The 24,185-nt window shown below is 40.4% G+C and overlaps 1 protein-coding gene across 1 annotated transcript; it reads left to right on the top strand.

Moving 5' to 3' along the window:
* Window positions 1-2,782: 2,782 nt before the first annotated feature.
* On the top strand, window positions 2,783-23,880 carry LOC135345946 (fibronectin-like). Its single transcript, XM_064543406.1, has 18 exons — window positions 2,783-3,581; window positions 3,665-3,756; window positions 5,124-5,346; window positions 6,550-6,870; window positions 7,012-7,284; window positions 7,359-7,450; window positions 8,341-8,563; window positions 11,852-12,175; window positions 12,286-12,567; window positions 12,671-12,762; window positions 13,908-14,130; window positions 17,986-18,306; window positions 18,444-18,722; window positions 18,781-18,872; window positions 21,777-21,999; window positions 22,979-23,344; window positions 23,449-23,487; window positions 23,554-23,880. The coding sequence occupies exons 1-18, from the start codon at window positions 2,927-2,929 to the stop codon at window positions 23,715-23,717; spliced, it is 4,284 nt and encodes a 1,427-aa protein (XP_064399476.1). The 5' UTR covers window positions 2,783-2,926; the 3' UTR covers window positions 23,718-23,880.
* Window positions 23,881-24,185: the final 305 nt, after the last annotated feature.

Genomic DNA, 24,185 nt, shown 5'->3' on the forward strand with positions numbered 1-24,185 from the left:
AACTTAATGATACTGACACTGTCTGTCTGAATTATTCGTTACCTTCAGAATGATCTTCACAATGTTTTTGGGTGGATCACATCTTCTTCTATACTCAACCCTAGCAATCGAAACTGTTTTTTCAACAAAGAGTATAAAGCCTTTTGATTGCACAAGATGAACACCACAATTACCTTCGCTTTACGTGATCGATGATCACACTGAATGCATGAGAGTTTTGTATGGTCTCCAAGAGTGAAAATAACTGCACAAGATTTTCTAAGCATGCCCATAAAAATAATCAAGATTATACTTACCATCACCAATTACAGTGGAATCCCTCTATAACGGACACCTTTGGGGAACAATGTTTTAATTGGCCTTTATACAGAGGTGGTCTTTGTTGAGAGGTTGTTTTGTACAAAAACTGTTCATTTGGGACCTGAGTGCCTGGCCGTTATATAGCAACTGGCCTTTATTCGGGGGTGGTTGTTAACAGAGGTTCCACTGTACCATTTTGAGGCGAGCCTGAGCTGCTTGAGTAAGACATTCGCAAGGTATTGCGCAGCTTTAGGTTTTATGTCGAGTGGGCACCTTTTCTCAGCTACGAAATTCTGAAGTGGGTGTTAACCAATTTTACCTTTTTGCTTTGACACTGACCAAGTCAAAAATACTGTGATCTGATTGGGCTGAGCCAGATGTTATCCTTTTGATATAGGGAGTTGTCCAAGCATCTGGGGTTTTAAATAACTCCTGACTTACCGTACAGAGGATAATTTTTGTTAGTGCAACATTTTCATATGAACTGCCCATTAAATATTTTGTATTTTAAATATTCGTACAGCTCAGGATAGTTACGGTGAATGTGTTGCGGTAGAAAAATTTCGTCATTAGGTCTACAGGATATCTTAGGAAGCATCCCGGGTGCAAGCGTGCTCCCCTGATGCAGCGAATTGATGATCTCAACAAGGAGAAAGTGAGGCGACATCTCAGCCAGGATAATTTTTATGGTTCAATTATATGGATCATTTCTCTTGGAAGCCAGGAGACAGGCGAGGCGCTTTTAAAAGGTAATTGTCTCAGTTCCGAGTCCATCTGTTGCCGAGAAAACCAGTTAACGAGGCATGCTCTACCTCCCTGACTCTTTGTTCGTAGGCGTTCTTCTTCAGTCTTTCGTGTTTCCGATAGCAAGAGGTGAGATTAGTGTTTCTGTTTGAGCGAGCATGTGCATGGGTTGAACACTCTCACGTCACAAAAGGTTCTTTCTGCCTACCTCCCCAGAATCCGCTCATGGCGACGTCTAGTCTTGCCCCATCTTGTGTGATGGCAGAGGCTCCCTGAAACGTTTCTCCTGTGACCGGTTGCAAATCTGGCTCGATGCTGACTTCATGGCACACTTCTGTTAGTAAATTTGCCGTAAGGTCCCTGTCTGGTCCCTGTCTGCATTATGATTTAGCAAACACCGGAGTGCATGATGCTAGGATTTGTGCAAGATGAATTGTTAGTTTTAGAATAGTGGCATTCCGATTGTTTCATTTCGAAAATAAAGATGGTGTTGTCTTTTTCACTAGTCTCATGAATCATAGATAAACGAAAGAAAGGGATAGGCAACGCCCAGCACTTCCGTTGGATGAGGCGAGTTGCTAAAAAGGGGCGTGTAATGAGCAAAAGGGGTGTGTGCACTCAAAATGTCAGTAAAGATTTTATAGTTTGTAGTATTATAGCAAGCTGTGCTCTTGAGGAGACACCAGATACACTTAGACATAAGCTATTAATCTTTTAGAGGTGCTAATGCAAAGTGATGAGGAAGTGAGCTCCAAAGGGGGTGTCAGTACTCTCTACAAACCATAACAGGTCTGTTCCCAAGTCCTTCAAATACCATCTCTTCGATCACACAATACAGATAAAGATACTTGTGTTCCACTTTCTAATACCTAAACTGTGTCTTAGAGCACTTCAAACTAGATTTCCATGTACAGTAAGAGCAGGAGAGGTACGCAAACTTTCTGGACTTTGGACAAACGTTTCATGGTGCTGCCACTACTTCACTGCATTGAGAGCTGAAAAATATGCTTTGTTCCATGCAGATAAACACACTTTAATTTAATTTGTGAAACGTACATGTTATAAAATTATTTCATATTGGAGATAGAGGTACACAAACTGACAATTCGGTGTTTTTTCACACAAATCAAGCTGAATAAAAGAAAGCTCGGCACTAACATAGCAGCTGTAGCTATCAGTAGTGCTGGGTGTGTGTGTGCATGATGCCTGATTGCTTTGAATTTCTCTTTTAGGCCCCCAACGAGAAAAATAAGCAGATATAGGGATCATCATGTACTCTCTTGAGCGCAACTCGCCTACAACCAGAGGGTGTGACGTCACACACTGCATTTACCTAGCATCACGTGGGGCGTTGCCTATCCCTTTCTTATGAAAGTGCTTCCAAGTGCGGCTGATTCATGAGACTAGTCTTTCACATGCACACTGAAATTATCGGATGGTAGGGATCGTCGATCGTGAATATTTTTGTTGGAAGTTGGGCGGAGTCTTGCCCACACAGTTGGTTGGACTCCGCCCAACTAGATTGGAACTAAGCGGATTTTCTTTATAGAATGAATTTCATAACGTTATTTTAGAGACAAATCGGCCTGGGAACGCCAACTGTTTTCAAACAAAAGACACTGCTGGAAATGTTCAGTTGCTAGGACAGTGGTTGACTGTTGCTAAGTACTGTTAAAGTTGCTGGGAGCCTGGGGCAAGTGCATTGTAATAGCCAATAAGGTTTTGGGATCTAAAATCAGTGACGGCAAAAAAATTAATAAGCAATTCATCAAGTTCTTTGTTGGCTTCCTGTAATGCGGTTTAGCACAGCCACATGTAGAGCTGACAGAAAGCGGTGTCTATCGGTGTAGAGAGTCTAGCAACTATCAGGCGTTCAAACACAATGAAGTTAAGACTTCTTCTCCTATGGACTGTGCTTTCCTTCTCTGGAAATAGTGCACTAGCACAGACAGTTCCTACTGCTGTCCTCAGCCCAGAAGGCTTCAATGCAAGTCTAGGATCCACTGTCACCTTCACTTGCATCATTAATGGCACAGAGGATGTTCTGTGGATAGTAGACGGAATCTCAGATCCCACAGTGCAACGTCAGAGGGGGATTACTCAAAACAGTACAGTTGGACAACCTGACGGAAGTTTTATCTCTCGCATTCATATTTCATCCACAATGGAGAATAATGGTATTGAGATTTTATGCCGTGCAATAGGGATGTTCAATGGACAAAGCGAAACAGTCACTCTATTGATCCAAGGACCGCTGAGCTCACCAACACCTCTCAATATTTTGGACTCAGGGGGATCTACGCAGAGATTGAGCTGGACACCACAACCAACAATAGACCTCACCGATATCCATCCAGACGTCAGCTACAATGTTTGCTCTTCAATCTTGAATGAGGTGTCTTGCAATGATTTCCAAGGAACAGAATTGTTATTTGTAAACGTCAGAATTGGGATTGAGTTTTCTGTTGCCGCAGTTAATGTGCTTGGTGAAAGCAATGCTAGCACTATCAATCATGAGCCTTGTGACTCTACAACAGGTGAGTGCGTGTATGTGCAAACAGTTCATCTTCTATAATTATATAATTATGATGAATGTTCGTTGACCTCTCAATGTGTATAGCACCTACTCAAGTTGATGGAGATGTTGTTACAAGTGATACGTCTCTGCAATCTAGTGGGACTACTCCTTCTGTTACTTTCTCCTTTGAAAAAGTGAGTCATTACTATTTACTACCGTATATACCCCTTTACTGGTCAAATTGTTACAACAACAAGCTGGGAGGGAGCGTGCTATCAACTTGTGTCACTGAATGTTGCATGATATTGGATTCTGTGGTAGATTGGATAGTATCATGAATGCGATTATTTTAAAGTTTTGCTGAGCTGTTCAATTAGGTTTAAAACCAGCTATACAGCATGTATATAGGACTGAGTAGTATCCATTGGTAAGACCCTCGGAATATCTTGGTAGCCATAGAATATTTTCAAAGAGGAAGGCACTTCGCAAGTGGACACAAGCACTACAATAGTTTATACATGCTTGCTAAGCAGCTTAGTTGACCAGAGTGCAGCTTTTAAAGTTAAAGGCCACATATGCTTCCATCGAGGCAGCAGCAAGGCATAAAATCGTTAGTTTGTGCTAAGCCATAGCCACTTCATTGGGGGCGGCGATAAAATCAAGCTAATTATTTTGGTGGGTTGGGCTCAGATGCAAACTAAAGTGATGGAACTGTTTCATATTGTGCAATTGACCTGGAAAAGGGATACCCTCACGAAAACACACCCACCATTTTCTGCAGGCTTAATAGGGAACTGCATGGGCGTATAATTATGAACGGCAAGTTTCACTCGAATATACGCCCACCCGTGGCCTCAAATCGAGACTTACACTTTTGGCTATGATAATTGCTTATTGTGTTACATACCATGTGACACTGCACAGAGGAGGTACGACAGGCACGGTGCATGCAGCTCTAGTAATTATATATTCTCTGATTGTAGTGGCGGATCCAGTGGGGGCTTGAGCACCCCCTGGCTTTGATGACAAGCCTGGAATCTAGAGCTATATATAGCTATTTACTCACTGCAACACGGTTACATTATATCACGACCCATGGAGGAGGTACGATAGGCGCTGTGCAGCTCAAGCAATTAACCTTTGATTGAGCAATAATTGTCCACCCACGTCGTATTTTTTTGCTGAGAGTAATCAAAGGCTAATTACTTGAGCTGCACCGCACCTGTCGGACCTCCTCTGATCACGATCCAATTATTGATGAGTCAACAAAATTAATTACCTTTTTAGCTCCCCCCCTTTCAAGATTCCTGGATCTGCAATAATTATCCGCATTTAAATACTTAGTACATGATTGTAGATCTGCAGTTGCTTCTATCCTTGAAGATCATTATTCATCAAGCCATCAGATAAGGCGTCTGTTTCTATTAAGCTCCTTTGTAACATTATAATACTAATAGTTTTGAGCGAAAGCAAAACATGCATGGCGAGAGGCATTAGCACAGCGCAGCTTGCAGCACTCGCTATAGATAATTATAGTGAAATTATGATAATGTGTGTGCAGGGAAGTGGAGATTCCAACTGTTATAACCTGTATCGGATTGAAGCATCACCGTCCAATCAAGGCACTCCCCTCACCCAGGGACCAATGTTCCCAACAGTGAGTGGAGGGGGGGACATTTCTGTTAGTGTGACTTCTGGCCTTGTGAGAAACACGGTCTACAGCGTCAACATTGTATCAGTGAACGTCAATGGAGAAAATTCCTCAATGGGAGACATACAATTCAGTAAGTCAAGTCAGAGTCATCTGCTCACGCTATATAAGTGAATTATTTATTGACACAATTGGTGTACCGTATTTACTTGATTAAACACCCTCCTTGAATAAACGCCCATCTCGTTTAAACGCCTAGGGTAAAAGCTCTGTCTTTGTCAATAAACGCCCATCTTAAATAATCGCCCATATATGGGGCGTGGCACTGTGGGTGGAGCTGAAATAGCACATGGAACCCAGTTGCAAGCATGGCAGCATAGAATAATAATACTTTTTATGATGCATCGATGGCAGAGAGGGAGATACCGACACAGAGGGCACTCCTATGACTTAATTTTTAAGCTGAGAAATAGATTTAAGCTGAGACAGCAACCCAAGAAGAGCACAATAACTGCTGCTGTGCAAGAGTTTTGGAGTAGACATAACAATAAACGCCCTCCTCGTTTAAACGCCCCCTCTAAAGACTTTGATCTGAAATAAACGCCCGGGCGTTTAATCAAGTAAATACAGTATATATAGATTACTGCATGCATGTAAATGTACATTTGTCACATGTGCATGTATATAATCAGTACTTGAACAACAGCTATAGGAAGCATGCATGCATGCATGGTTGCACGTGTACCTTTCAAAATCATTGCATGACACTACAGTCTATATTGTCCACTACATCAGAATTTATGGCAGTAAATCTCTGAGGACGAGGACGAAGCCCCGAGGCCAAGGATGCATGGTTTTTACGTTTGCCATAAATTCGACGATAAGTGTAATACTATATATATACACTTCAATGAAAAGTACTTGCTACCTAAGCTACCTCATGTACCTTGGATACAATTAACTAGCTAACAGTCTCAAAAACTGAACAAAGTTTGTCTGTACAGCTTGTAGCCAGTGCTAAGTTTCTAGCTCTACAATGTCCAAGCAGTGAGCTCCCTTCCTCCAGCCTTTCTGGTGTTTAGCGAGCCCCACCCATCTGTCCTGCCCTTGTCAACAAGTGTCTAACTTCTTTTTGGCTGTGTATATCTAGTATATATAAAATCAGCGCGCCCTCAAGGCAAGGGAGTTATGAGGAATGCAGGAGTTTACGGTAGTTAAACCCCACCCAGTTGCTATGATACAGACCCCATGCAAGTGGGGAATATATATATATATAAAGTATACCGTGTGCATGCGAATGCCATTTCATACTAGCCTCAATGATTTTACTACACAGGTGCCTATGATGTCCAGTCTATTCAGGGTTCTACTCGCCCTGGGGCGATAGCCGTCACATGTAGTTTCACAATTGGCTCAGTAGCAAGTAGTTGTATTGTGAGGATATGTGAGGTTGTCAATGGAAACGTATCACCGATGTGTCAAAATCTCTCTGTTCCGAGAAATCTTTCCGCTCCTGAAACAACTCAAGAGCTTAATAATATACAGCCAGGTATCTATGCGATTATAGGTGTCACAGTGAATAGTGGTGGAGAAATGATTCCTTTCACTAGTGGAGATTTGAGGTTCCTTCAGCTTCAGAACATAAACATTACAGTTGGTAAGTTGTACTTGCATGCATGCATGTTCACTTTAATTGTGAGTGTTAGTTGTGTGCGCTATATACAATACGTGAGGGGGCATCGTGAATAAGATAATTGCTATGTACATGTAAGTGAAATGGTCATTCTATTTATTCAAGGACTGCTGAGTTCTCCAACACCTCTCAATATTTCCGACTCAGAGGGACCTACTCGGAGATTGAGCTGGACACCACCACCAACACTAGAAGTCATCAGCCACTACAATGTTTGCTCTTCAATCTTGAATGAGGTGTCTTGCAATGATGTCCAAGGAACAGAATTATCATTTTTAAACATCAGAATGGAGATTGAGTTTTCTGTTGCCGCAGTTAATGTGGTTGGTGAAGGCAATGCTAGCACTATCAATCATGAGCCTTGTGACTCTACAACAGGTGAGTTCAAGACATGATTATTTCATTCATCTTCTATGGACTTTTGATGAATGTTCGTTAACCTCTCAATGTAGCACCTACTCAAGTTGATGGAGATTTTGTTACAAGTGAAATCTCTCTGCAATCTAATGGGACTACTCCCTCTGTTACTTTCTCCTTTAGAAAAGTAAGTCGTTACTATTTTACTGCACGAAAAAAACGCCCACAGAACTTTAGGCTTAATAGGGGACTGCATGGGTGCATGTATAATCGTAAATGGCGAGTACACCCATCCGCGGCCTCATATACATTCGAGAGCATTGTGGGCAAACAGATCCACATAGAGAAGCTTACATATCTGATCTTGGTCCAGCAAAGGGCCGGGTATAATTATACTTTTTTTATGTATAAGTGTGAACGTGCATGTATGTGACATTTAGCTATACTGCGCATAATATGCAGCAAACTATAATGGTCACTTTGTGGGTGTGGAAAGGTTGTGAGTGTGGACAATTCTGTGGGTGTATTATAGATCTCGTCTGTATATATTAACATAACTATATAATTATACATGTATATGCTCCTCACTCCTCAGAGACCAGTTAAATTACAGTATAGACTCTCGTTAATTCCACCCTTGGGACAGAATTAAGCTTAGCCGGAATAGCCGGAAGAGTGAGTTGGCCGCATTTCAGGAAATAACCGCGGCTATAAAAAGCGGTCCTACCTCGAATCTAATGACTAATTTTGCGGTTCTGTCTCAAGGATAAATGAATCATTTTGCTTTTGCTTTTTATTTAAGTGGTAATTATTTTATCTGCCAAAACACACCCAAAACGTATATCCGGCCGTACAATCTTACAGTTTGAGGGAGCCATACAGTACTAGCCAGTATACGGAATAGCAAGTGGCCGCATTTCAGGGCGAGTTGTGTACAGAAAACATCTATAGCTAGCAATCCGCTCCAAACCAAATGGCCGATATATTGAGGTGGCTGTATTTTAGAGAACCGGAATAGCGAGAGTCTATACTGTATAGTCTATAATGTTACTATATATACTTTACTTGTATATGCAGGGAGATGTAGATTCCAACTGTTTTAACCTGTATCGGATTGAAGCATCACCATCCAATCAAGGCACTCCCCTAACCCAGGGAACAATGATCCCAACAGTGAGTGGAGGGGAGGACATTTCTGTTAGTGTGACTTCTGGCCTTGTGAGAAACACGGTCTACAGTGTCAACATTGTATCAGTGAACGTCAATGGAGAGAATTCCTCAATGAGAGACATACAATTCAGTAAGTCAAGTCAAAGTCAGTCAGAATAAAGATATTGCCACAGTATAATATTAACGAGCGATATGCAAGCTGCGCTGAATGCTAATGCCTCTCGCTATATTTTGCTTTTGCTCAAAAAGTATTGGAGTGTTATATAAAAGAGGTAATGTGTAATTTTATGTTGTTTGCAATGAACGCACGCAGTGGAAACAGAAGTCTATTGCTATCTGATGGCTTGACGAATGATCGGAGAAGCTTTTCCTCCTTGTACAAGCATCCTCGTGATATTCTGCAATCAGTTTCCAAACAACTTCAGTCTTGGCCATGGGCATTTTTCTCAGATTCGTGATCGCGAGTACAAACGTAGACATAAACTGAGCTTATGCTCAGCTACTCCATCCTCCAAGCTATTGTCTTCCCGATTCTCATTAAGTATGTTGCAATCAGGCCTGTGTTCCAAGTTATTATCGATAATCATGCAGAAAGACTTTCTGATTCTCATAATTATGTCACACTCTCTGTCCACTTCCAATTGCAAATTATTGTCTTCCAAGATTCTCCTAGCTGATCCTCTAGCTGTTGCTCTCAGTTCTCAGTTACTCGGTCTTCATCTGTTATTATTATGCAAATTATACTAGTGTTTAAATTCATATAGAAGTATATAGCTAGCTAACACTGCAGCAATATCTAGTGCTCAACTGGATAATCAGATACATTTCTCTGTACTTGACTCAGACTAGATAGGAGTGCTCGAGCCCCCCCCCCCTCAGTATGCCATACGCTCCTGCGAAACCACAGTTTACTCAAGAACACTTAACAGTTTACTCAACATGCAGCACTCATTAATCGAATAGTGACGACAGTGATGACACATTACTTTTAGGCAAATGCAGTTCCACGTTTACCACAGCAGTGTTTTAGCCTCTACACAGGCTCTCCTTTTTCTATTCTTTATCATAATCGTTTAATCATGAAATACGGTATTAATTGTAGGAATAAAGAAATAAATAGAGGAGTTATACAGTGGTGGATCTAAGATTTTTGAAAGGGGGGTTCCAGTGGCATAGCCAGGATTTTGTTGAGCGGGACAAGCACTCTGAATTTACGTAAAAAAAGGTCGTCACAAGAAACAGTCAGCATGCGCATCAGGACATTAAAAAGGTCAGTGCTTTTTCAAACGGTCAGCATGAGAGTTTTTAGCCTTTTAGTTCATAAAACTGCACAAACAAAGCTTCGCAGGACTTACAAGAACTATGATAAGTGAATGTGAAAGCTAGTAATAAAGGAAAACCTTGTTGCTTAAGCCTCCCACTCACTTATACTCAGAGGAGGGTTCAATTGAACCCAAAGAACCCGAGCCTGTATCGAGAAGTTGCGTGTGGATAGAAGGGTGAAAATGAGCGTGGGCATGCAGAGCTAGAGATGTTAGACTGCCCATGTATGGAGATCTGTGATTAATAAAAAAAATTTGCCTGCAGCCTAGCCTGCATGCATTGCCCATATACAAGCTAGCTATATAGCTATAGCTATATATACCTTAGCTAGTCTATAGATTGTGTCACTGCATGCATGTGTATATACCATATAGGATATCTTGTGTCTTTCTAGCTATAGATCTGCTAAACCATAATATTATAGGTAGTAGAGGAAGAGGGATTGCAAACGCCTACGAATACGTCAAACAACCGCATTGCGCTTGCTCCGTAAATTATCGTATAATACTACTAAGCAGTTAGAGCAGCCGTATATAGCCAACTATTCTGGAGGACGAGGAATTCCTATTGTCTTCCTATTGGACACTTTAACGTTGTGAAAGATCGAAAGAAACTGAGGAGAAGATGAAGAAAACGATATAGATACTATAGTTTACTAATAGCTGTTTATATTCATACAATGTTTCAATCATCTAGTTCATCATTCAGTTCATATTTCACATGCATGTAAAGGCCAACAGATATATAAACTGAAAATAAAGCTATCTATAGTGTCTTGGGTGAGATCAATTAAGAAAGGGTTTTCTGTCTTCGTCTTTCTTACTCTTCCCAGTCGAAACTTTCGCGGTATATACATATGTACAAAGAGGAGGTTGAGATGAAGGAAAGTAGTTCAAGACACAATATAAACCCTAAGTAATGAGTACCACAAACAATTAAATGCACATATTCATCCAATACCATGAAATAATTACACAAAATGTGCGCATCAAACGTAAAAAAAGATAAATGTTCCAGCCATTCAGATGAATGAGTATAGGCCTATAACTTGGTCTGAGGACAAGGATTCATGATAGCCTGGAAATTACTCTACAAAGTGATATTTTACCAATAGTTGTACAAAAAACTGTTTATTCCTTACTTTACTGCATCTTCACACCAGTAAGTATATATCACCTCTTACATTGTACTTACTATGACTTTGATGTGGCTACTGTGTCGACTAAGCAGAGTTTCACTAAGAAGTGTACTGTTTATTTCCTTTGTTTATCAACAATTAGCAGTACGCATGCATGGTCAGCAGAAGTGACATTTTCACTAGTAGCAGTCATGTATAAGCGTTTCCAATCCCTCCAGTCCTCCTCTACTATCTATGGCTAAACTTATAGTCATCTTTATCCTCTAGCAGGTAGCTATTATATACTGCCACCGGCCATTCCCTGACTTGCAGTAGTTGTATCTTGGCAGTGTCTTAGTCTGAATGCGTTGGAGAATACCTTATACATCATGGATTGTGGGCTACATATCACCCACGACGTTCATGAAAATCCTAACGCGATTTCCCAAACCAGGCCTTCCTTTTCTTAACTATATGCGCCCATTTCTTTCTCTGCTGCCTCATTTGTCTATTCGTTTTTGCTACCTTCTATTTATGTTGAGATTATAGACTACCGTATAGCGAGTAATTTCGGGGGGCAAAATATTCACGGTTGAGCAATATATTTAGTCATTTCGTGGTTGCTGCTTGCACTGCAGATAAAGGTAGGCAAGGTCGCTTCAGTTGTGGGTAAAATATTCGTGGTCAGACCTTCAACCACGAAAACCACGAAAATTACCCGCTATATACGGTAATACAGCTTCTATAATTATTAGATGTATATTATTGACAACAGCAAGGAAGGCCTTGGAACGAGGCAGCAGTTCACCACCCTTACTCTTATCTACTCTATTATGGTCTTAAAGCAGCAGGAGTATATAATTATAGGATGCATGGTTGTATCAATCACAAAGCCATGCATGCACTGACACTATAACGTGTGCATGAATGCCATTTCATACTTAGGGCCGGTTACTCAGTGATTCTATTATCATGCAGGTACCTATGATATTCAGTCTATTCAGAGTTCTACTCGCCCTGGGACAATAGCCGTCACATGCAGTTTCACAACTGGCTCAGTAGAAAGTAGCTGTATTGTGAGGATATGTGAGGTCATCAATGGAAACATATCGATGATGTGCCAAGATCTCTCTGTTCCAAGAAGCCCTTCCGTTTCTGAAACAACTCAAGAGCTCAATAATCTACAGCCAGGTGTCTATGCGATTGTAGGTGTCACAGTGAATAGTAGTGGTGGGGAAATGATTCCTTTCACTAGTGGAGATTTGAGGTTCCTTCAACTTCAGAACATTGAAATTGCAATTGGTAAGTTATATACATTTTGTGGGAGTGTATTGTAGGTGTGCATGCATGTGTATGAGGAGAATGAGATAATTATTATGCTAAGTGAAACAGTCCCTCTGTATTTATTTAAGGACTACTGAGCTCTCCAACAACTCTCAATATTTCTAACTCTGAGGAATCTACTCAGAGATTGAGCTGGACACCACCGCCAACGCTATACCTCACCGATGTCATCAGCCACTACAATGTTTGCTCCTCAATTTTGAATGAGGTGTCTTGCAATGATGTCCAAGGAACAGAATTATCATTTTTAAACATCAGAATTAGGATTGAGTTTTCTGTTGCCGCAGTTAATGTGGCTGGTGAAGGCAATGCTAACACTATCAATCATGAGCCTTGTGACTCTACAACAGGTGAGTTCATGTGTGTGTGCAAACAGTACATGTATATGCATGTATTTTCTGCATCCTTCTATACATGAACTTTTGATGAATGTTCGTTGACCTCTCAATGTAGCACCTATTCAAGTTGATGGAGATCTTGTTACAAGTGATATCTCTCTGCAATCTAGTGGGACTACTCCCTCTGTTACTTTCTCCTTTGGCAAAGTGAGTCGCTATTATTAATTTTTACTACCATAATTATACCCTCACAAAAATACGCGAACTTTTTTGCAAGAACTTTATGCTTAATAGGAGACTCGGCGTATACAATACCCTCGCGAAAATAAGCCCATCTTGAATCAACGCCCATCCCCTCTTTTGCTTTGAAGTTCTTGCACAAGGGTATTTTAACTCGATCATACGCCCACAAGCATACGCAATAGCTAAATGCCACGTGTTCACAATTAATTTTAGTGAAGAAAGTACGTTTAGGTGTATAATTATAGCTAGTTTTAGAATCTACTCCTTGCTGGACCAAGATCAGACATATAAGTTTATCTGCGTGGATCTGTTTTGATGTATAGGCAGGGCATAATAATTAAGGCATAACAACTATAGTCAAAGGGAACAATTAATACCGGATGTCTCTGTGATGAGAGCTGAGAGCTGAAAGTTTCACTAATATCCTTCACATAATTGGAAAAACGCTTCAATTCGAGTACAAAAAACCTGCAGTTGAGCATGCGCTTAAAATAAAGATACGCTTATAATTGAGAGCGCTAATAATCCAGTTTCTACGGTATAGTAAAATTAATACACACGATCCTTGCCAGTTAGATCGCAAAGGGTCAATTTTTCTGATGATTTGGCTCATTCGCAAAGGTTTAACGCTATAGTAATACCATAATTACAAAAACAGCACTACTCCTCACTCCTCATGCAGAAACCGGTTATAATTATACATAATTATTACATACATATTACCGTATTATCTGGTTAGTAAGCGCATGCGCCTATAGGGAAAAGAGCAGACCTCTTATGGGCCTATTATTCGGGTGCGCTTATAGAAATTAACCACGCCCATGACATTTCAATGAAGCAAATCTCCATTGGCTAGCTCGATCGTTTGGTCTATATAGTCGTATCTGACAGCAGTAACATGTACAACTACAGGTAGTGAAAGAGAGACTTAACATCTATAAAGAAGTGTGGAGACCAGTTGTTGAGTGTGCAAAAAACCATGCTCCTTCTATCACGGCTCTTGGTCTGCTAACCAGTATGCGCCTACTAGTTGATGTGCGCTTATTAACCAAGTGCGCTTATTTACCAGTATAATTATGTAGATATGATTATAGTCTACTTGTATGCAGGGAGGTGGAGATTCCAACTGTTTTAACCTGTATCGGATTGAAGCATCACCCTCCAATCAAGGCACCCCCCTAATCCAGGGACCAATGATCCCAACAGTGAGTGAAGGGGAGAATATTTCTGTTAGTGTGACTTCTGGCCTTATGAGAAACACGGTCTACAGCGTCAACATTGTATCATTGAACGTCAATGGAGAGAATTCCTCGATGGGAAACATACAATTCAGTAAGTCAATTCAGAGTCAAGTATAAACAGTATAACTCAGTAGACTCTCGCTATTCCAGCTCTCTGAAGTACGGCCACCTCGATAGCTATACCGGCCATTAATTTTGGTTTGGCACGGATTGCTAGCTAAATATATTTATTACAAAACTCACCCTGAATGCGGCCACTCGCTATTCCGTATATACTGGCCATGCATGCTTGCTGCCCCAAACTAGGTTTTAAATTTACATTTATATGTCGGTGGATATGACGTTTTAGGTGTGGTTTGGTGGATTACTAGAGAGCAGAATGATACATTATTATTCATTATCCTCGAGACAATTAAGAACCGCAAAATTAGTCATTAGATTTGAGGTAAGGTCGTTTTATGCATGCCGTGGCTATTCTCTGAAATACAGCCACATCGCTATTCCGGCCAAGCTGCACTGTCCCAAGGGTGACTGGATTAACGAGAGTCTAGTATATATGTAATTTACATGTAGATCAATAATAAATTCTAGACGTGTGGGCAGCCACGGGTTATAATTATATACGCTGTGTCTATATATATAGAGTGGTCAGTTGGTTGGTTTGTTTGTCTGTTTGTGGTTATTGAGTCTATACTTATACCTACATGTAGATGCAATAGCAGGAGGGGATGAAGCTTTATTAGCGTTGGTCAAGCAAAAATAGGGGGAGGGAAGGCCAGAGGGTGGATCCAGAAAAATTAACCTTTGAATTTTGCCATTATCATAAGTACAATCACAATACCTCTGTGCACAAAATTTACAAAAGTCTCACAAAAAATAATACTGTAACAAAATTAGAAGTTTCAAAAACTGGTTCACTTTCTCTGACAATTTCATTTGCAACAGCAGTAAGATCAAGTCTATATTGATTAGCTCTTTGTCGATGTTTGAACCATGAGGTAATTTAATCTCGCCAGGCCCATTGTGCTCCGCAGGTATAAGCTCTTGATCCTCCTCATTGTCGAGGAGGATCAAGTTAGTTGCAGGCATCACAAGGATCAGCCGAGCAACAAATCATATTATTTTGCTTTAAGAAAGCATGCTCACCCAGTTAATGTCCGAATCACCTCCTGCAGTGTGATTCTGTTGCTGCATGGGGTCTGTTGTAAAATTGATACCACAGATTTTCAAATGCTTACAGAGTTTATTCATGTAAAAATTAAAAATCGTCTCCATTAACTTCTTGAAATTCTGCAGCTGCCTTCAGTATAGCTGAGAGACTATGTACAGCAAACCCAGGCTGATCAAAACAGTCTAGGATGCCTTTTGAGGCCCTCATTCTGAATCGTATCACTATCATAGAGTTACCCGGCAAAAATGAAGGGCGAAAAGTGCATGGATAGTTTTCCAGGCTAGACATGTACTTTTCAATGTCAGTGCAATCAATGCCTTGAAGGTGTAAGATTTGTGTTATTCTGTCATTGTCTCCATCACCACTCCTTAGCGCTCTACCTTTATGAGCCAGAAACCTGATATTCTGGAATGATCCTTTAAAGGCCTGTCCACACTAAACACTCAATGGGCATTGAATGCGCATTGAAACTGAGAATTGAGTGTGTCCACGGCGGCCCAATACGTATTGCGCATATGCGAATTGCAACTTGTTTGACCCAATCTACCTCTGGAGGCTTAGGAGTTGACTGTTTACCAATGTTATACCTAATTGCTATGAGAGCGAGAGCCTCATAGCTTCATAAGCCTCATGATGGTAATTACTACTTTGGTGTTTTGAAAAGGCAGAAGTGGCTTCTTCCAGTAAGTATATCCTCTGCTTCTGAAGGCTGTATGGGTCCTGCTTTGTGGGGATTAGCAATTTTTTTCAATGCAGTACATTGTCAATGACGACGTGCAATTACTGGACCAGATACGGGATTATTAGCTGTTACGATTATAAGGCAAGCAATAGTCCTCCAAATGATCCTCTAGATACCAGTACAGTTTCACCCTCCAAAATCTTTCCAAGTTTCCAAAGCGGAAATGTGTGACAAAAGGAGAGGTTATTATACCATAATTATAAGCTCTATTTAAGGCGCCACATTAAAATATAATTACGCTGGTAAAGGTGGCTGTATTCAGAGGTGGAAAATTAGTTTTGAGGCTGGATGGCGTTTCTTTAGAGGGCCGCCTTCTAATTGGAGGTAAAAAAAACAGCTTCTTAATACGGCCATTTTTACCAGCGTAATTATTTTAATGTGGCGCCTTAAATAGAGCTTATACAGTAATAATAATTATTAAGTCCTTCTAAATCCCATGGACACCGACAAAACAGTGTCTAACTCATTTAGATATATTAGTGCGCATGCGCAAACCTTGCCTAGAAGCTTGACAACGGGATACTAAGTAAGCTGCAGGTATACTAAGTCCCTATCTCCTCTAAGGCACTTTTCCCATTAATTACAGTGTGTATAGGTATTATTTAGAACACACCTAGCCAGGATTAAGTGTTTTAATCTGCGTGCCGAGCATAGTCTCGAGGTTAACGTGGTGCTCGAGGCGCAGCCAAGTGCATTACGTAACCGAGAGGCCATCCGAGTGCACCAGCATTAAAACACGTGACTTGGTTAGATGTGTTCTAAGGATTTAGTGCTGTAACGTGAGCTCTATAGCCTCGTGGCAGCTACATTTTAAATCAGTTGCTGGTGGTTAGCTAGCTGTAGCTGTAGCTAGACGTAATAGCAAGTTTTAGTAGGTTTGTAGATCCAGTAACTGATGCAAAGGAGAAGGAGATACGATCTAAAGCTATATCTGGACTGACTGGGCATGTTCTCGCCTGATTTCTTCTGCTGACCAACAGTCCCACTACTGGATATGCCTCCAAGTGATCTGGCTTACTGGATGGGAAACTTTGTGCGCAAACTAAATGGCAATGAGTATCTGGTTTGCTCTTTTGGAACGCTATGATATTCGAAGCACCTTTGATGAAACGATTACATGGATCTGGCTTAGGTACAGGTACTTCTTCAAAGCAAGCTGCGTCTATTTCTCCAGACGAAAAAGCGATGCTATGGTCAAGTCAGCATTACACTTACTACACATTACACTTACTACACATGAAACAAGTCGAAACAATAACATTCAACTTTCTAGCTTTGCTTGTGTACATATTCAATCTGCTTGTATAATTATTATAATTATGATGACATTCAGATTCAATCTGCTTGTATTATGATTGTTTGATAAAAAGTGTGCATTAGTAAACCAACTTAACGCACACTTAATGTGATCAGCACTAAGTATGTACAGTAGACTCTCGCTATTCCGGCTCCCTGAAGTACGACCACCTCGATATACCGGCCATTTGGCTTGGCACGGAATGCTAGCTATATGTTTACTGCACAAAACTCACCCTGAAGTACGGCCACTCGCTATTCCGTTTACCGGCCAGTGCTGGCTGTCCCAAACAGGGTTTTCAATGTAATTTTATATGTGTATTACGGCCGGATATGACGTTTTGGGTGTGGTTTAGCAAATAAAATTGAATTACACTTAAATATATAGAGAACAAAATGATTCATTATCCTACATTATCCTCGAGACAAGAACCGCAAAAGTAGTCATTAGATTCGAGGTAAGGTCGTTTTTAAGCCGCGGCTATTTCCTGAGCTGCAGCCACCTCGCTATTCCGGCCAAGCTGCATGGTCCCAAGGGTGACCAGATTAACGAGAGTCTACTGTATAGTATGTCAGCAGCTACAGGATCATCCATGCATGGTTGTGTCATTCAAAGCCACTGACACTATAAATTATACCGTGTGCATGCATGAATGCCATTTCATATGCCATTTCATACTTAAAGCTGGTCATTTCATACTTAAAGCTGGTTATTACTCAGTAATTCTACTATACAGGTGCCTATGATGTTCAGTCTATTCAGAGTTCTATTCGCTCTGGGACTATAGCCGTCACATGCAGTTTCACAATTGGGTCAGTGGCAAGTAGTTGTATTGTAAGGATATGTGAGGTTATCAATGGAAACGTATCGATGATGTGCCAAGATCTCCCTGTTCCGAGAAATCTTTCCGCTTCTGAAACAACTCAAGAGCTCAATGGTGTACAGCCAGGTGTCTATGCGATTGTAGGTGTCACAGTGAATAGTGGTGGGGAAATGATTCCTTTCACTAGTGGAGATTTGAGGTTCCTTCAACTTCAGAGCATTGACTTCACAGGTGGTAAGTTAATTATACTTGCATGCATATTAACTTTGTGGGAATGTATTAGTTGTGCTTGCATGCATGTGACTGTATGAGGGGGGAATTATCGTGAATGATTATGCTAAGTGAACACTCATTCTATTTATTTTTTCAAGAACTGCTGAGCTCTCCAACACGTCTCAATATTTCCGACTCCGAGGAATCTATTCGAAGATTGAGCTGGACACCACCACCAACACTATACCTGATCGGTATCATCAGCTACAATGTTTGCTCTTCAATCTTGAATGAGGTGTCTTGCAATGATGTCCAAGGAACAGAATTATCATTTTTAAACATCAGAATTGGGATTGAGTTTTCTGTTGCCGCAGTTAATGTGGTTGGTGAAGGCAATGCTAGCACTATCAATCATGAGCCTTGTGACTCTACAACAGGTGAGTTCATTCATTTTCTACAGTCATGTATAGACTTTTGATTGACCTCTCAATGTAGCACCTACTCAAGTTGATGGAGATTTTGTTACAAGTGATATCTCTCTGCAATCTAGTGGGACTACTCCCTCTGTTACTTTCTCCTTTGGAAAAGTGAGTCATTATTATTTTACTAAAGATCTTGTCTATAATTATACAAAAACGTACTATATTTGTTGCCTTTTGACCTCTGAGATCAAAGGAATAGCAGTGCCTGTATATGCCATAAATTATTGCACTGTGGTCAGCCTGTATATGGCATACAGAAAATTGACCTTTCGGTGAAGTGCCCCACCCAATCATTGCTTTTATAGTGCACACTGAATGAGACACTTGTGGTTCCTGTGGGAAATTTACCAGACAGCATATGCATGGTTTCGATCCAGTTACTATTTCAATATTGTGATTCCATGCAGTCACCAAAAACGACCAAATTATCATCCGTATCTACGCATTCTATGCAGGTTTCTATAAGCAAAAAATGGTTTTCAAATTAGTTATTACATGTATGGCAATTCGTGCCACAACTTGCTGTTTATTTGGCCCGGTAGTAGATTGTGGTCAAGGGCCTTTACATAGCCATGTAATAACTATTACGTACTCCTCACTCCTCAGAGACCGGTTATAAAAAAATTTGCAATAATTGTGCTAGGATTGGCCAGGGAAAACACCAAAAAGCGTCAAAACAAAAATTCGGCGAGAGCATAACTCCAATCAGTTACGGCGTCATTCACATGTACATTTTTCGCAAATGCTTTTATTAATTTTTTTGCTGGTACAGTAGAACCTAGATTATCCGGACACCTTGGTTCCAGAAGCAGGCGGGATAAGTGAATATGCCGGATAATCGAATAGATAAACCACGCCTTGATCCACCCACTTTATTGATAATTAGCAGTGCCACATGGTTGTCTGGGCATGCGCAGAAGATAAGCAAGCATGTCTCCATGGAAACAGCTGTAACGCGCATGTGCATTTGAGGGACACGCCCATTTTTTAATCTGATTTAAAAAAATGCCAAGCCGGATAATCGAGGTTCTGGATAATGGAGGGCCGGATAATCGAGGTTCTACTGTAGTTTTTTATATGGCCAGTCCTACAGTAGAGTACAGATTAAAGTTTCTGTTTTGAAAGCTAAATAGATTGCACTCAAAAATCCGTTTCCGCCTACGCACGTACTACGCTGCGGCTTCATGGTTACATTGATTACAATCACAGCATGCATGCATGTATAGCAATTGCCTTGATTCCAAATGGTGGCCAATCCTAGCAACCTTTCACATGGCGAATTTTTTTCATCACAGAAGTACAATAATGAAATTCGTAAGAAGAACTTCAAAAAGTAGTAGAAGAGAAGACAGGGCTGTAATAAACATGATGTAGATCAGTGGCGTAAGAAGGGCTGCTAGAGCCCCCCCCCCACATGTCTAGGCTATTATAATTATAGAGATGACTATCAAGCTGCAATATGTAGATAGCCGTACTTTTTTCCATTAAAAAAACTATAGAGCCCCCCATTGAGAAATTGCTTCCTATGCCACTGTTATTATTCAAGCTTTATACATGTATACAGTCACTGTGTGAGGGGATGATATAAAAAGAAAGAAGGGCGTAGCTTGACGAGTTGTGAGCCACGCCCTTCTTTCTTATTATGTAGTGAGATACATTGTGTACAAGCTTGTTGGAAGTTATCGAACGAGTTTTTTTACTCGAAGCATTCTGGGTAGCAACTATAGATTTACTGCATGGGTTATGTCAAAGTTGTCATGTATGCATTTCACGAAGAACATACGTAATTCGAGCCAGTACGTACGATAAGTCTATATCTTTGTAGTTCATATCCCGTGGTTTTACGTTGGGTTTTTTCGAGGCGAGTTACGTCTTGTAGACAAGTATAGGTTTGGATGCCACACTTGAGAACAGTATATGTGAAGTGTTAACGTTAAGTAGAGAAGTCTTTTGGGACACTCCAGGTGTAAGTGCTGAAATAGCACGTCTATAGAGAATAGTATACTATAATTATATATGCATGCTTTGGAACAGATTGCGTTGTAGGTGTTGATCCATGAAAGTTTACTTGTATAGTTGTCAAAACAAAAACAAATGTGGAACGCTTCACGAATTTGCATGTCATCCTTGCGCACATGCATGCAGTGTATAAGAATTATAGTTATGATAACACAGTCATGCACGTTAACGTATAGAAGTACTTTGAAGTGCTGTTTTGCAATAGCATGGCTCTATATATACATGTACGCTTATATTCGAGAATGCGCCTATAATGCAGTCATTTTCGAGCCCCATCGGATGTCTCTGTGATGAGAGCTGACTCGTAAGCTAGCTAGAAAACAAGCAAGCAAGGCAAGCAGGCAACCCTAAACTGGATCTATATCATACTATTATGTTACAGTTCATTTTACAGTTTATTTTACAACATACAAAAACGTTTTTAAGAAAATATCAAGGCGGATAATCGAGGTTCCTGATATAAGTGGTTTTTCACCCATGCACCTATTATGCTACTATACTATAATTATTATTTCTCAAACTGATTTTTAGGAGTCTAAAATTGAGTGTGAGTCACAGAATAAATTAGGATCTCAGGAACAACGAACACAACTGACTTTCGTATATTAGTAACCATTCTATTGCAGGTTGTATAGTCGCTTGGAAACCCTGTGCAAAATTAAACATCCTATAGAGATGGCTGTACGTGGAGATAGTGCTTGTCAAAAAATTACTCATTTACTTATATAGTCATGCAGCCAGACAGAGTGCGGTGAAATGTGGAAATAGTGCAATATTTATTTTTAAAATGACAAGTACAAACATGACTAAAGGCTAAATAATTAAACTATCTGAGCCAAGTGTCTTGATATGTGCATGGCTTTTTCTTACAGAGATGAGTCAAATATTGCGAAACACATGCAAACGTGCAAATGCAAACACATGCAAATTCCTATGTAAACTATTCTGCCTATTGAATGTGTACTTGTTATAAGTCTTACTTATATGCAGGGAGGTGGAGAGTCCAATTGTTTTAACCTGTATCGGATTGAAGCATCACCGTCCAATCAAGGCACTCCCCTAATCCAGAAACCAAGGATCCCAACAGTGAGTGGAGGGGAGGACATTTCTGTCAGTGTGACTTCTGGCCTTGTGAGAAACACAGTCTACAGCGTCAACATTGTATCAGTGAACGTCAATGGAGAGAATTCTTCAGTGAAAGACATACAATTCAGTAAGTCAAGTCAGAGTCAGTATAAAATTAGTAAAGTGCTGAGTCAGCAACCCATCACAGCTTTTCTGGTTGGGTGGGGCTCATTGCTGACTCAGCACTTTACTTTTGTCAGGCACAAACAACTCTATATAGCTCAGCTTTGCAAGGTTTACTGGCACCGCATCATGTACTGTACTCTATCTAGATTGAGCCCATAGCAGTATGTGTATAGTTAACTCTAGCTATGTAGTTTTGGAAATAGATTACACTCGCCGAAAATCGAATTATTGGTTTTTTTCTAGTGATCATAGCTCCGACTGGAAGCGACTCAAATTTTCGCTGACTTATTGGTGTGTGCAGTTAGTCTTCACTAAAATTAATAGTCAACATGTGGCATTTAGTTACTGCTCATGCTCAAACTCTTCATTCTGGGTGGGCGTATAATCGAGTCAAAATACCCTTGTGCGAAAGAACTTCAAAGCAAAAGAGGGGATGGGCATTTATTCAAGATGGGTTTATTTTCGCAAGGGTACGGTATACGCACTTTTAGCTGACGATTATTGACGTCTGACGAAATTCGGTAGTCTATATACTCTAGTACTAAACACTGAGTCTTGTTTTTTGCACAGCTATTTAATACTGCACAGTGAAAATCTTGTGCATCATGTTGACCTTTGACCCAATTATACGCATGCCAATATATAGTGGGCGCTTCTACGACAGGCAAAAGTAGGGGATGGGTGATTATTCGATATGGGGCGGTTCGACGGTTTACTACGGTACTACTGCATTATTGTATATCACACTCCTCTCGGTTCTATCTTTATTATCATGTCATCAGCCAACAGTTGATATATAGTTAGACACCATTGGTGTATATAGATAACTGTGTTCTTAAAGTAACAGCAGCTAGGTTATAATATCTTTGAAAGTCAGTCTATATACCGTGTGCATGAATGCATTTAATATTTTAGCCGGTTACTCAGTGATTCTACTACAGGTGCCTATGATGTTCAGTCTATTCAAGGTAATTCTCCTCGCCCTGGGGCAATAGCCATCACATGTAGTTTCACAATTGGATCAGTAGCAAGTAGTTGTATTGTGAGGATATGTGAGGTCGTCAATGGAAACGTATCAATGATGTGTCAAGATCTGTCTGTTCCGAGAAATCCTTCCTCTTCTGAAGCAACTCAAGAGCTTAATAATCTACAGCCAGGTGTCTATGCGATTGTAGGTGTCACAGTGAATAGTAGTGTGGAATTGATTCCTTTCACTAGTGGAGATTTAATGTTCCTTCAGCTTCAGAACATTAACGTTACAGAAGAATCACCAACCACCCCCACAATGGCTACTGAAGTCACATCAGGTAGTTGCATGTTAACTTTATGAGAGTGTATTGTGTAACTATATCCAAAGAGGGGGGCATCGTGAATGTGATATAATTGTTTACATAAACCTGTCACTGTGCAGATTCCATTGGGGACTCTTCAGCCAATGCGGGTATAGCAGGTGAGCAGTTGGTGCTACAATTATAATTCCATTAGCATGCAAGTATAATTAAATCTTGTTACACAGCTGGAGTTGTTGGAGGAATCATAGGTTTTGTTTGTATTGGCTGCATATCCACAATGGCTGTTGGAGCTATCCTCAAAATGATATCTTCTAAAAGAAGAGTGAAAAAACCAGTTGACGAAAATATAAATCCTCAACTTCATCCCAATGAAGTGCACTTCAGTTAAGAAATGAAGCGTAGGATACAACAGGCAAACACACCCCCATTTGTATGACACTGCCAGCACATATACACAATGTGTGCTGAAATGAACATTATAATCAAGCATTGCAAAGTTCTTTCAGATATGTACGTCATGTAGATATAATTATATTTTACATTGTAATCTATGGTCAACATCCTGTGTGCAAGCATGCAGGGCTGGTTATTATTATATAGGCTAGCTGGTATATATAAAATTATATACAGTATGGGAGGAAAGCTTATAATACTAGACTCAAACAACATGCAGTCCACCCGTCACGCCAGCATAATTATCAACTCATTGCCCTGACTGCATGATAATCACATGACACATGCATCCACTGTTTGTAATGTATATAATTATCTCTATCTAATCGTACCTTTCTTTGAGAGAATGCTCAATAATTTATTGTTTAGTTAGTTTAGTTCACTCTTGGCCAGTCAATACTGT

The sequence above is a fragment of the Halichondria panicea genome, chromosome 1, assembly GCF_963675165.1.
Source record: "Halichondria panicea chromosome 1, odHalPani1.1, whole genome shotgun sequence".
Lineage (NCBI taxonomy): Eukaryota > Metazoa > Porifera > Demospongiae > Suberitida > Halichondriidae > Halichondria > Halichondria panicea.